The sequence below is a fragment of the Pogona vitticeps genome, chromosome 5 (genome assembly GCF_051106095.1).
Source record: "Pogona vitticeps strain Pit_001003342236 chromosome 5, PviZW2.1, whole genome shotgun sequence".
NCBI classification, from domain to species: Eukaryota; Metazoa; Chordata; class Lepidosauria; order Squamata; family Agamidae; genus Pogona; species Pogona vitticeps.
This window is the reverse complement of record NC_135787.1, coordinates 9,438,310-9,451,519: the sequence shown is the minus strand read 5'-3', so window position 1 is coordinate 9,451,519 and position 13,210 is coordinate 9,438,310. Positions and strand designations below refer to the sequence as shown.

The window sequence follows — 13,210 nt, the reverse complement described above, 5'->3', positions numbered from 1 at the left end:
TTTACAGCCAGGCAGCACAGTGGCAATGTGGAGTGGGGTGGGGGTGGGGGCACCGTGTTTCTCGTCTGAGGAAGCAAAACAGACTGAGGTACCCCAAGGAAAACTCCATGTGAAGATGTCCTTGCTATCAGTTTGCCAAGAGTCACTGTGGTTCAGAAAAAAACAGGATAGTGCCCAAGCTGGAATTAATATTTACTACAATGGGCTCTGATTCTCAATGGATGAAGAAGGTTCTTTATCCCAATGGTTCCCAACCCTGGGTCCCCAGATGTTCTTGGTCTAAAACTCCCAGAAGTCTTCCCTGATAGCTGTGTTGACCAGGATTTCTGGTAATAGAAGTCCAAGAACATCTGAAGACTCACATTTGGGAACCACTGTTCTACCCAACCTTTCTACGATTAAAATGCTACATACTTTTTATGCTAGCAAATCTAAAAGACAGACACTTTATACTGCATGTCCCCAAAAGGAAGCAAATACTAGAATGGAACTGCGTCTCTCATCATCAACATGACTTCTGCGAGCAAATCAAGAAGATTCCTGAAACGCAAGATGAAAACATAAGGCATGATAGCCGTTTTCAAAGACTTGAAAGGCTGCCATACGGTGGAGGGGCAGCATCTGTTCTCAATCCCTCGTGAGTGGAGGGCATGCAACAATGGGCTCAAGTTACAGGAAGCCAGATTTCGGTTGAGTATGAGGGAAAAGGTCCTAATTGTTAGAGCCGTATGGCAATGGAACCAATTACCTTGAGAGGTGGTGAGCCCTCCAAGACTGGAGGCATTCAAGAGAAATTTAGACAGCCACCTGGCAGATATCCTTCAATTTGTATTCCTGCACTGAGCAGGGGGGGGGCAGACTCAATAACCTTATAGGCCCCTTCCAACTTCATGATCCAATGATTATCACAGACTCCACCCAGACAATGGAGGACAAAGAAACAAACCAAACCATTTACCTCCATACCAGGGATGTACAAGAGACCTGGTGGTCTACTGAATAGATCCAGGAAAGTCCTTGCACATTTGGGCTCCTCAGTTATCTACTGTTATTTATTCTGACATGCAAGGGCAGCTTGTGACTAAAGCAAGAAATTCTAGAGTGAGGTGCTCTCCTCCCTCAGCCCCAGCACATAGGTCACCCCTTCCATTCTGGTCTCAAATGATAGGTTTTGTGGCTTCTTCCCGGATGGTAGCCTAACATCTAATGCACCCAAGGCAAGTAGTCAAATGGGGTGGGGATGGGTGGGGAGCACAACAGACCTCCTAACTGGGTCCACCAAGAGGACACCAATTCATAGACTACCTAGTGGTAGTGGCAATAATGGGGGGGGGGGAGGGAGGGAGAGCATGAGATAGATAGATAGATAGATAGATAGATAGATAGATAGATAGATAGATAGACAGACAGACAGACAGACAGACAGACAGACAGACAGACAGACAGATGATAGATAGATAGATAGATAGATAGATAGAGAGAGAGAGAGAGAGAGAGAGAGAGAGAGACAGACAGACAGATAGAGAGAGAGAGAGAGACAGACAGACAGACAGACAGACAGACAGACAGACAGACAGACAGACAGACAGAGATGTTTCCTGGTCTTGTTCTAATACATTTTAGCACACAGGGAAACATATGCTTCCAAAATTGTGCTTTACAAAAACTGACAGCAGCTGGATGCACAGCTGACAAGAGGATTTTGAACAAATCCAGCTGTTGTTCTATTCTCTCTTACCAATAAGACAGTTCGACAGCCAGGGTGGTACATGCAGGTATAGTTGTATACTATAGTTCCCAGAATTCCCCAGCTGACATGGCCTCTAATCTTAGATATGAAATGCACAGAATCACCCAAGCCCAGTCTCTCCGCATCTCTCCGCTGAAGCTTCCTCATCAGTTTGTGCCGAAAGTGTAAAGTACTGTATGCACTGCAGCCATCAAAAACTGCTCTTCCAATAAACGTAAGCAATGACGTTGGATACAACCCAGAACTCCCAGGCAGAAAAAGTATAATAGTGGAAAAAAAAAACCCTATGATGCTTCATCAGGGAAACTTTGCACAAGCCATCAAGGGCCTGTGCTAGTTAATGTTCACTGAGGAGCAAGCTTATTAAAGCCACGACTGATAGATCTTCGAAGTCTTTCAGTCTTAAGGGTGAGGTGGGACAGGATGGACGAGAACGCTCCATACAAATGTGTGAATTTTTTAGCATATAGAAAAGCCTCTCTCTCCAATAGTTTTCTCAGGTCATTATAACTCTTACCCTGTTTCCCCGAAAATAAGACCTAACATGAAAATAAGCCCTAGTACGATTTTTCAGGATGCTTGTCATATAAGCCCTACCCCTAAAATAAGCCCCTAGTGAAGTGAAACCCTGCCCTCCACCCTCGTGCAGCAACCAGAAGATGACGTGACTGTCTTTTAATAAATATAGATTGTTGTACATGAAAAAAAATTAAACATCCCCTGAAAATAAGCCCTAATGCGTTTTTCGGAGCAAAAATGAATATAACACCCTGTCTTATTTTCAGGGAAGCATGGTATAATTACATCTGTGCTCAGGAATAGTCTCCAAATAACGGCGTTACCAAGAAATGAAGAATAGACCATAAGGATGTCATCAAAAGGGCCCCGCACCCTGTACATACCTGGCACTTCTTATCTGCTGTGGGAGATGATCTGGAACGGATGTGCACACTGACCGCCCGGTTTTCTGATCTGTCCAGCAGGTCTTCGGCAGAGGCTGATTTTCCGGGCTTTTTGGTGCGTCCTGGCTTCTTCCCCTGGGATTGTTGATGATTATGCGGTGGCTGGGTGCAGATGTCAAGATCTGTCTGAGTGCTTTTATTAAGCTCCGGATTGGCTTTGTGTTCATGAAGTCGGTCTGTCTTCAGCCAGTTGGGAAAGGGACGGCTACCGTTGTTATTTGGATGGGCTGCTTTCTTGTTCTCAAAGCCACTAAGGTCGAAGCAGCTTGTAAGGCCAGGAGGGAGAGTAGCAACGCCGCGTCCTTTTCTAGAGACCCGTTCTAGGGACTCCCTGCGATGGTACAGACTGTGGTCTTGAAGAGAATTCATGCTGGAAGACGATGAGAGAGAATGGCCCTCTTGGCCACCTGCCTGCAGGCTGGGGGTCTGAGAGCCCTCGTGCACGAGGCTGATCTCCTGGGATGCCGATGACGGGCGCTTCCCCGTTTTGCGTTCAATGTAATCTGCCAGCGCATTCTGCTGCAGCTGCTTCAGCTCCGGCTTTGACAGGTTGATGGTAGAGCAAGCCTTGTTCTCTCGCTCGAAGATTTTGCGTCGGTCGGCCACCGTGTTTTCTGGGAAAACAAACTGGAGGACTTTCTTATGAAGGGAGAAGGGAGAGAGCTCCGCGTCGGACACGCCCACTTCGTTCATCTTTTCCGGCTCAGAATAAGATCGTTTCTTCTGTTCGGCGGTCAGGCGCTTCCTCCCGCCAATGCGGGCGACGTGCGGATGACTCTCTTTCTTGGTATAATCCAGTTTTGCCTCTGTGGGTGTGATGCTATGCCTCTCCTTCGGGGTATGTGGGGATGTTGCCATGCTTCTTATCCCAACATGGGCCGAGGCTGGCCTCTGCACGCTTCTTTTGGGCTCCTTTCCGACAGGTGAAATAACGTGGAGATCCTTGCGCCTGAAGGAGGTGGCCCTCAAAACTCTTGACTGGGCATCTTTAATGCTGTTCCTGTAAGCGCTGTTAAAGGGGACATCCAACGGTGAGCCATTCAAGTCCTGGGCGTGACCCTTCCATAGGGTTTCCTTCTCGGGCTCCTCCAGCAACTGGAATGTACTTCTGCTACGTTGCAGCTGACCAGTTTGCTTCTGCAACTCATTCTCAGAGAGCCCACCATGGTAGATGTTCTCCTGTCCTGGCCCTCCTGTTGCCACCATTTGCTGGTCTGCAGAATGCCAATTCGCTCGCTCTGGTCTGACAGCCCCTCTTTCGCTGGGACGCTGCATATACGGGGTCAGCTCCGAGCTATGTGGCCTGGCCAGCCTGACCCCACGTTCACCTTGAAACTGGCCATGCTCTTGTGAGTTGCGCCTGTTTCGGCCAACCTCAACGCTGTTGAAGGTGGGTTTGTCTGAGCCATAATTCTGCCCCAAAGAGTTTGCACTCAGACTCTGTGGCCTCTGGCTTCCTTGCTCACGCTGCTCTATCTTGCTAACTTTGTCCAGCACAGAACATCGAGGCTTCCTGGAGTCCCTCTTCCCATGAATGCTTTGGGTGCTGCTAGAACTAAGCCGCCGAACGCTGAACTCCAACGTCTCGGGGAGCAACGAAGGAGGAGGTTCCTCGTATTTCGGTTCCAGACCTTGGGAATTCTCTGCGATGCCGCTGGCATTTGGGTGTCCTTCCCAGGTTTGCCATTGTTGGTCATGCCACGGCTCAGGGATCTGCCCTCGACAATCCTTCTCTTCTCGGCTGCTGTAATTCACAAAATGCCATTTGGTAGCAGAGTAGCTCTTATCTGGTTCCATTTCATCCCCATTCCTACTATTGGGCAACTTGGTGCTCTCAGAGATGTTTTGTAAAGAGGAAAAGCCATATTGTTTGGCTTTCCTGGAACCCCATGGGTGCTGGGATGTGGAGCTTCTGTCCTCTCTCTGCAGACTGGTATTCTTGTCTTCTTGCTGTTCTCCTGAACCATAGTCCTTGGAGTGGAAGTTGGCTTTGCTGTCATTCATGTCCCCTAACGGAGACATCCATGGCTGAGCACCATGGGTTGAGTGTTGTGAATTTCTTGCAGTTTCCTGGATTGCTTGAGTCGACGCGTATGGAGGCTCTGACTCATCCTGAGGTGGAGATATTGCATAGGCTTGAGGATGAGTTCTGTACAAGACAAATTTTGCAGCCGGGTCATCTGCCTCCTTCTTCTCTGCCACGGTGGGCATATACTCAGGCTGGTAGAAGATGGCAGCCTTGTTCGGAACGCTTTGGTTTCCATTCTCATCCAAGCCAGAAGGTGGTCTGCAGACAGCACCTTTTTCGTAGGGAGCTGGAGATGATGCAGAAGGTGGCGCGTACCCGCTCTCTTTGGCAAGTGCTGGATAAACTATCCCACTATGGCTGGCAGAAGGATGAGGAACCTGGGCAAAATGTGGCTCAGGGGAAGGTACAGGGTAGACGCCAGTAGGAAGCAAAGGCTGGCCTGGCTGAGCAGCCTGCCCGTAGACCTGTTTGGGCTTTATCGTGGGACTGCTCTCTGGGCTCTTCTCCATCACCGTGTGGAGCTGTCCTTCAAGAAATCCAGCTTTCTGGAGCTGCCCTGGCGGAGGAGGAGTCCCTTGGCCCACGTGAGTCCAAGCACTTTTGGGGTGAGTCCTACACGGCTTCCTATGCTCGTGGCTAGACCAGGAACTGGGCCTCTCATGGTGCCTTATTGCTGCGTAACTATCACTACGGGTCGGTGGCATAGGAGGCCCCTTCATATACTGGCCCTCGCTGTCAGACGAACTCCGGGTTGGTCGGCCTTTGCTGTAGCCGTGCGGTCTGCCTGAACTGTAACTTTTCGCTTGGGCCTCAGAGTTTGGCAAAAGAGCGGAGGACTTCACCTCATATTCCTCGGAAACCCCTCGCTGAGCATTGTACACAGTCTTAATGTACCTGATATCGGCCTGACGCATTCCCCCTTCCTGCGGTCTCCCCCGGGAGTGCACGTTCTCCATGGAGTAGGAGCGTTCCTTGTAGAAAGCAGGGGCTGGATATTCAGGGATGCTGGAGTTGGTGGAGAAGGAGCTATAGGCCGAATCTCTCTTGCTGTGGAGATGGGCCAGCTGGTCAATGCTGTTGGTGGACTTGGCAGGCGAAAGGTGGCAGGAGTGATGGGAGTACCCCGCCGGGGTATGGTCCAAGCTCTCCATGCTCCCCCTGGAGCTGTACTGGTCGGGGCTTCTTCTTAAATAGTCATGCTCATAGCTCGAAAGATCACTTGTAGAGGAACTGGGTTCGGGAGAGCAAGAGGGAGAGAGAGAGAGAGAGATTGAAGTTACTGTTAACATGCAAGCAAGGAAGAAAGAGTTGTTCTGGCTTATAAAGCATCTCGGAGGGATATGTTTAGTTTTTAGAGGAACAGAAGAAAACCCATATTTGGGCTCTGTTCTGCTCTTAGTCTGTAGTCATCCTGGTTTGCTAGGAAAAAACATTCAGCATTGCAACACATGTCTCTTATTTATCACTCCGAAAGGAAGGGAAAAAAATAGATGGGAGGCAGACGGCAAGCAATGGGGGCTTTACAGGAAGTCTGAGCTTATTTGCTCCATCCGTGCGATCCATCAAAAGCATCTTCACCACCACCAAAATATCTAGACATCATGAGCGTGTCTGAGAGGGAGAGTCAGAAAAGAAGGGCATGCGAGAAGCTTAAGGAATAAGTTTCCTCTCTTTGCCTCTTTCTCTCACCCCCTCCAACCCCCATTTCTTTTCCTTTTTATGGAGGTGCAGACTATACCCTGGCAGTCTTCCTGGAAACTCCAAATGGACTGAAGACATTTTGTTTGCTGTGAGAAAACTAAACAGACATGACAGGAAAGGAGGCAATGAGGGATGGCGAAGGGAGAGAGAGAGAGGGAAAGCAGAGAAATCACGGCAGTTTCAATAAGACACCCAACTGCGTTTCTCATCATGAAGAGAGTTTCAGACGGCTGTTACAGAAAAGAACTAACAACATTACTCGTCACGAAGAGGCTAGGATACAGGCAAAAGAGCAAGAACCATCCAGTTGTCATTGCCTCTTAGAAGAACAACAAAACACATCCTTCCCCTGCGAACAGACCCGATGAACTGGAAGGTGGGTCAGCCTTAACATCAGCCTGCCTCACTGTTAAATGCAGATTCAGAGGGGAAAAAATGGAAGTCAAGTCCCAGCACTGTTTGATCAGTCATGAGATGGCAGGGCTATTATTACTCAATGTCCATGCATCATCTCAGGGAAATTGGGAACTACACATTATTTACCTTGTAAGTAGGGGAATCATGGACTTCACATTGCTACTAGGGAGCCTGGGGATTTTATTTCCTGCTGTATCTCACTGCTGCTTGAAGCCGTTGATTCATGCATCCCCTTCTTACGCAACCTGCACTTTTGTTCTGGCATCAGGACATGCCAGGGATGGCTTGCTCCTTTGTGTAGAGTAGACCTTTGGTCTAGATGAGCAGGACAGACGTCCAATCAAATAAAATAAATAAAATAAAACTGTGGGGCACAGGCTGGCCTGTTTTGAACTGTGCCCAAACTCCAGAAGGGTCTTGGATTCATTTGTGATATGCTTGGGGAAAAAACAAGTTGGGTCTGAATCCCTCTACATCAAACTCTCATCATTAGTGTTCACTTACATCCTGTTTTAGTCTTTAAAAATTCTAGGGTGGGGTGGGAAAGTTCATGCCTTTCAGCTGAATCTGACCTTTCTAGGGTATACCTCTCTGGGCATCTCCAGAGGCCACTCCCTCTTCTCTATGATACTATCTCTGTTTGATGGAAGTGGAGGCAACTGGACTTCTTAGGCTGAAACTAGAGATGGGGGACAGATCCTGAAGCGGAGGCTCCAATACTTTGGCCATCTCTTGAGAAGACTCCCTGGGAAAAAAGACGCTGATGTTGGGAAAGAGTGAAGGCAAGAGGAGAAGGGGGATGACAGAGGACGAGATGGTTGGACAGTGTCATTGAAGTGACCAACATGAATTTGACCCAACTCCGGGAGGCAGTAGAAGACAGGAGGGCGTGGCATGATCTGGTCCATGGGGTCACAAAGAGTCAGACACGACTTAACGACTAGACAACCGCACAAGTGGTATTAACGATGGTCCAGCCCCATGGGGACGGCTGGTCCACTCACCGATCCACCGCGGATGTGGACGGTGCGATTCTACCAATAGCTCCGCAGCGCATGATCCGCTCGACACTCTTCAGCCTTGCAGCATGGCTTGTCCTCCCGCCTGCCAGGAGTGGCGAGCAAATCGCGCACCGCGGAGCCATTGGTAGACTTGCGCTGTCCGCATCAACGGCAGATCATGGAGTGGACCGTCTGGCCCCATGGAGCTGGATCCTCATTAAGGCCACCTGTGCGGGGATATTCGGATACAAATACCCCCGTCTCTAGTTGAAACGTTTAGCTACTCATCCAAGTAGCTTCTTCAGTCTGAGGAGAGTTGGTAGATCCCTGATATATCCTCCCTGTTGGTTTCACTTCCCCCTGGTCTGAATAGCCTATTCAGATGAGGGGGGAGTGAAACCAACAGGGAGGATATATCAGGAGAAGCTACTTGGATGAACAGCGAAATGCTTCAACCTAATTAGGAAGAAGTCCAGTTGCCATGACTCAACTTCCAGATAATCTCACCTGGATGACAGAGAATCTTCACAGATATCCCTGTTTGATCTTCCAGCCTTTCCCTCTTCTACAAGGTTGAAGTGCTTCTCTTCAGGCTTAGACATTGGCAGCGAGAACTTAACACAAAGATAGACTGCTCTTTTTTTGTCCCCTTTCTCTGTGGCTCCCCCCCCATGTCTGAAATAACCCCCCCCCCCGAGAATTCTCAAAGTGAATCTGGTCCTCCAGGTGAACGAGGCTGTCTGATTCTACAGCATGGACAAGCCAAATATGCGGCTACAAGCATTTCTACAGTTCCCAGGGACTGTAAAACTTTTTTAAAGTGTTTTTTTTTAATTGTCAATTTCTGCACCTGAAAGTCTCCAGGAGACGGAGGTTTTTGGAAGGGGTTCCCTACAGTCCCCTAAAACAAAACCAGAGGTGCAATCCAGGTACTTTCTTTTAATGGCCAAAACAAGGCATTAGGGGGCTCCCTGCAGCCGGCAGCTGAGGCTGGAGACACATATTTGGGGCCCAAGCCCCTGATTCTCCCCACCCCTGCTTTTGAGGATAGAGAACTGCCTGAATAGATCCTGATTTGATCACCTCTTTTATTGTCTCTAATAAGCAATGACTATCCTCTCCACCTCAGGATAATGATCACCTTGTAATCAACCAGTAGTGCTCTAAAGGGACTCTATTGACTGGAAAATACGGAGAAGAGTATTATTTCTTTAACATCAATAATTCCCTAACTGTACAGAGAGCCTATCATTTAACGTGCTGCTAGAGAACTGCAATCACATCAAGATAAGCAAACTAATGAATTCCTAAAAGGCTTCCATGGATCTCCAAGCACTTCTTCTCCAGCATCTCCACCGCAGGTTTGATCTGCCTGCTCCATCAAACCCAAGGCAAAAATGAATTTGGTCTCATCCAGCATGGCTTTAAGACCCCAGGAAGCTGCTTTATACAGAATCAGAGCATTGGTCCATCTAGTCTGCTACTGCCAGTCCCAACAGTCAGTGGTAGCTCTCCGAGACTCTGGACCGAATTGCTAGCCCTACCTGTAAATCTCTGGTATTCATTGGCAGTCTCTCCTCCAAGTTCTAACCAGGCTAGATCCTGCTTAGCATATGAAATGAGACGAGATCAGTGTGTTCCAAGTGTTACGCCTCTCCCACGTTCTTGATGTCCACTTGCCTCTTCTGACAATTACAGCAACTCAAAGCAATGGAAAGGTTAAAGTAACAGCCTCCTTCCTACGGCCTCCATTGGTTGCCTGCTCTGCGTTGGTGTCCTCCTTCCACTGAGAGCTCCTGCCTTGAGGCTGATTTCCTCCCTACCAAAAGGTCCAAACACTAACGAGAAAAAGAGGAATGCGGCAAACTTATTATGCAGGGACTGAACCGTCTTGTAGAGTAGAACAAGAACGGGGGGAGGGAGGGAAAGGGCCAAAGGAGAGGAGGAGAAGGAATGGTTTCAACAGAACTAGCCATTTTTCTTGTTTAAAGTTCATTTTCTCAGCTGTTTTTGTCATTTGTTGTCTTTTTAAAACAAACAGATGAGTAATCTCGGTCCCTGGCAGCTTGACCTCTCTCGGAGCGTGAGCTCTCCAGCGTTCCTCTATTACGGAACAACAAAGGCCGATACAGAAAAACTGGCAATACGACCGCTAGATGCCACTGGTGTTCTACCAAGTAGAAACAGCTGGAGCAATAAGCAACTCTGCCAGCAGAGATGTGACCTGGAGAGCACAAATCTGGGACTTGGAACTGTGAACCAGGCCAGGGTGAGAGAAAAGAAGAAAGAGAGGAGAGAGAGAGAGAGAGAAAAAAAACTCTTTGGGGCAGAATGAATGTCTCTTCCAGATGATTTGTGCCCAGTGTCACAGAGCGAAAGAGAACACACGTCTCGACTGAAATGGTTTCTCTCGCTCTCTCTTCCCACCCTCCCCCTGGTAATCCTAGTTTCTTCCTGCTTTCCCATCTCTTGCCTCCTTTGATCTCAATAAATTACTTGTGGTTTCACAGGGGGCTTCAAATTCCAGCGGCTAAGCTAAGGAGGAAAGGGAACCGCTCTCATGCTATTGAGCTTCAGAATCCGCTAGAAGTGGAAAGACAGCAGAAAAAGCTTACAGGCACAAAGGAAGCCAGGGATACAATCAACATTTTCCAGATGTGTTATTTTCCATTTCTTGGACATCTATTGTCGCCACACAGGCATCTATTGAAATCCTATTGCACACTTCCACTTGTGCAACGGGCATGTCGAAATCAGCAGCAAACTGCCACTGATGAAAGCCTTCATTTTGTGATTTCAGGATGTAATAATGGCTTGTGCACACTAAGTTGCCTGGACTTCCAAATCACAAAAATTGACCCTTTCATCACTGCCAATCTGCCAGTGTGAACATTCCCATTGCACAACAGATACAACAGGATTCGGACCATCAAACTGTGACCAGACAGGCAGTTGCACACAATTGGTTCTGACATATGTTTTTATCTTCTAATGTCCAAAGAAAAACCTTAAATTCTCTTGGCATTTTGTAAACAAAAGCAAATTTGCAAGGACTAGCAGTGACAAAATAAACGGTCCAAAGGAAGCACATCCATCAAATTTAAATTTGCAGGCTCTTCTCATTTTCTCAGTCTAAATTTTTCTCTGTAACCCCTGCCCCTGTACGAAGTGGCCAAACAAATCTGGAACCCAACCAAGGCCTACAAGATCCTGCAACCCACCCAAGGATTTTAGGCTAAGCTCAATGCCTGATAGGCCTCCTATATTTTGCAGAACAGTTGAGGTCAACAGTTCACGTAATCTGTTCATGTAAGCTGGCATCAGGCAGTTAAAACACGGGAGCTTAAAAAAAAAGTTGTGTATGAATGCAAGCAGATTATTGCTCAGAGCATGAGAAGGAGAGAAAGGACTCTTTTTACAACAGGGAAGAAAATGTTCTCTTCCTGGTTATGAGAAGCACACGATGCACTATTTCTTGGAGGCAAGCTTACGGGGGCCAAGGTGCTATTATCAGGCTTACCTGGAATGGTAGGCGGGATGCCAGGGACTGCCAATCATGCCCTGAGATATTTGCATCATACTGAGATCGGGCTGGTTCTCGATGAACTTGGCAGAGTGCCAGGAGTGCGGGCGGCCCGCCGGGTCACTTCGTCTGGGGAGAAAACAAAAGGGGCAAAATCAGCAGAGGCGGCCACTCACTCAGGTACTCCGACAGGTGGAAAGAAAAGACTGTGGTTACGATTTAGCATTTATACTGTGCCAAACAATGTGGGCACTGTCCAGAATATACACACACCAGGGCTTCTGCTCCTCGACATTTATTACATTCCAACTCTGCTGCTCTTCAAGGTTGCAGGCACTTTTGAGTCCAGCCCGCTGAGAAACTCGCTCACCATCGAACGGAAGTTGTGCAAACAGAATACTGTATCATAGCGAGAACTCTTTCTGTCCAATTTTTTAAAAAAAAGATTTATCTTCCGTCCTTACATGTTAAGGCAGAAGTGGTCAAACTGCCCCCCCCCCTTGTATGTCCCTTCAAGGATGGGATTATTGATGATGATGCATCTCCTGGTTGCCCTTCACTGAACACAGAGGGTGGATGGGTACTTAAGAATTGATATTACAATAACACTGGGGGCAGAAACATCTTCTTCCCCCCCCCCCAGCCCTACTTAAATGTCTTAATTTTGTGTTAGAAAAGTGTGTATGGGGGTGTCTTATACATGGGCTCCTGGGCCTTCGAATGCTGGCTGGACAGTGTCATCAAAGCAACCAACATGAATTTGACCCTACTCCGGGAGGCAGTGGAAGATAGGAGGGCTTGGCGTGCTCTGGTCCATGGGGTCACGAAGAGTCGGACACGACTTAACGACTAAACAACAACAACAACTACAGTGGTGCCTCGCTTAGCGAGTGCACCGTATAGCGATGTTTCCGTATAGCGATCCCTTTTTCGGGATCGCTATACAGAAACATACCCGATCTTCGCAATGGGGAAAACCCGCATTGCGAAGATCGGGTATTGCGGCGGCCATTCTGGAGCCGCCGAACAGCTGTTCGGCGGCTCCAAAATGGCCGCCGGAAGCCCGGAAATGGCTGCCGGCAGCCATTTTCACGCCCTGCCCTTGCTTAGCGAGGGCGCGAAAATGGCTGCCGGCAAGGGGAATCCTCGCTGAACGGGTAAGTAAGCAAGGTATTGGAACGCATTAAACTAAGTTTAATGCGTTTCAATACGTTTTCCCTACCCGTTTAGCGACGATTCCGCATAGCGCGGGTTAATCCGGAACGGATTAACCTCGCTATGCGGGGCACCACTGTATTCGTTGTGCACTGAGTTGTACGACTCAGCATGCAACTGATAATGTCTACAGTGATCCAAAAGTTACTCCTTTTGTGTAACTTTTGGATCAAGAGGATTTTGGCCATAATAGCACAACAAAATACCCTCCAAAGGCTCAAAGCTGGAAATTTATATAATGCAATAAAACTCAAAATAAGTTATTTTAATTTTACGGGTAGTATGGTGGGATGCCACTGTGTTAACTCAGGTCATGGAGATTAACCATTTCTGGCAGTCTCTCTTTAACTCCGTAGAGTTTTGTTTCTGTACACTGTATCCACACAGTAAAATTAACTGACTGATTGGTAGTAACCCCCCTCTCAAGAGCCTATATTGGAATTTTGACAGGTGCAGCTTCTTGCAGCCTCATAAAACAAATCATACTTCCCCCTCAATCTCCCTTAGGCTGCATCAGAAAAACTGAAATACTAGAAAGGGAAAGCTTTTTCAGTTTGCCTCCCCCTGCACTGAATACCTGAATAATTAACTGTTGTAGTAATTCACAAACTA

At 47.9% G+C, this 13,210-nt stretch overlaps 1 protein-coding gene across 2 annotated transcripts in view; it reads right to left on the bottom strand.

The window, feature by feature from the left end:
• SHROOM3 (shroom family member 3) overlaps window positions 1–13,210 on the bottom strand; it is a 212,177-nt gene that overhangs the window by 23,369 nt on the left and 175,598 nt on the right. For both annotated transcript variants that reach the window (XM_078394482.1, XM_073002063.2), the window contains 2 exons: window positions 11,381–11,512; window positions 2,653–5,971 (listed from right to left, as the gene is read on the bottom strand). In XM_078394482.1, coding sequence (XP_078250608.1) covers window positions 2,653–5,971; window positions 11,381–11,512 — 3,451 coding nt within the window. The remainder of the gene's footprint in view (window positions 1–2,652; window positions 5,972–11,380; window positions 11,513–13,210) is intronic.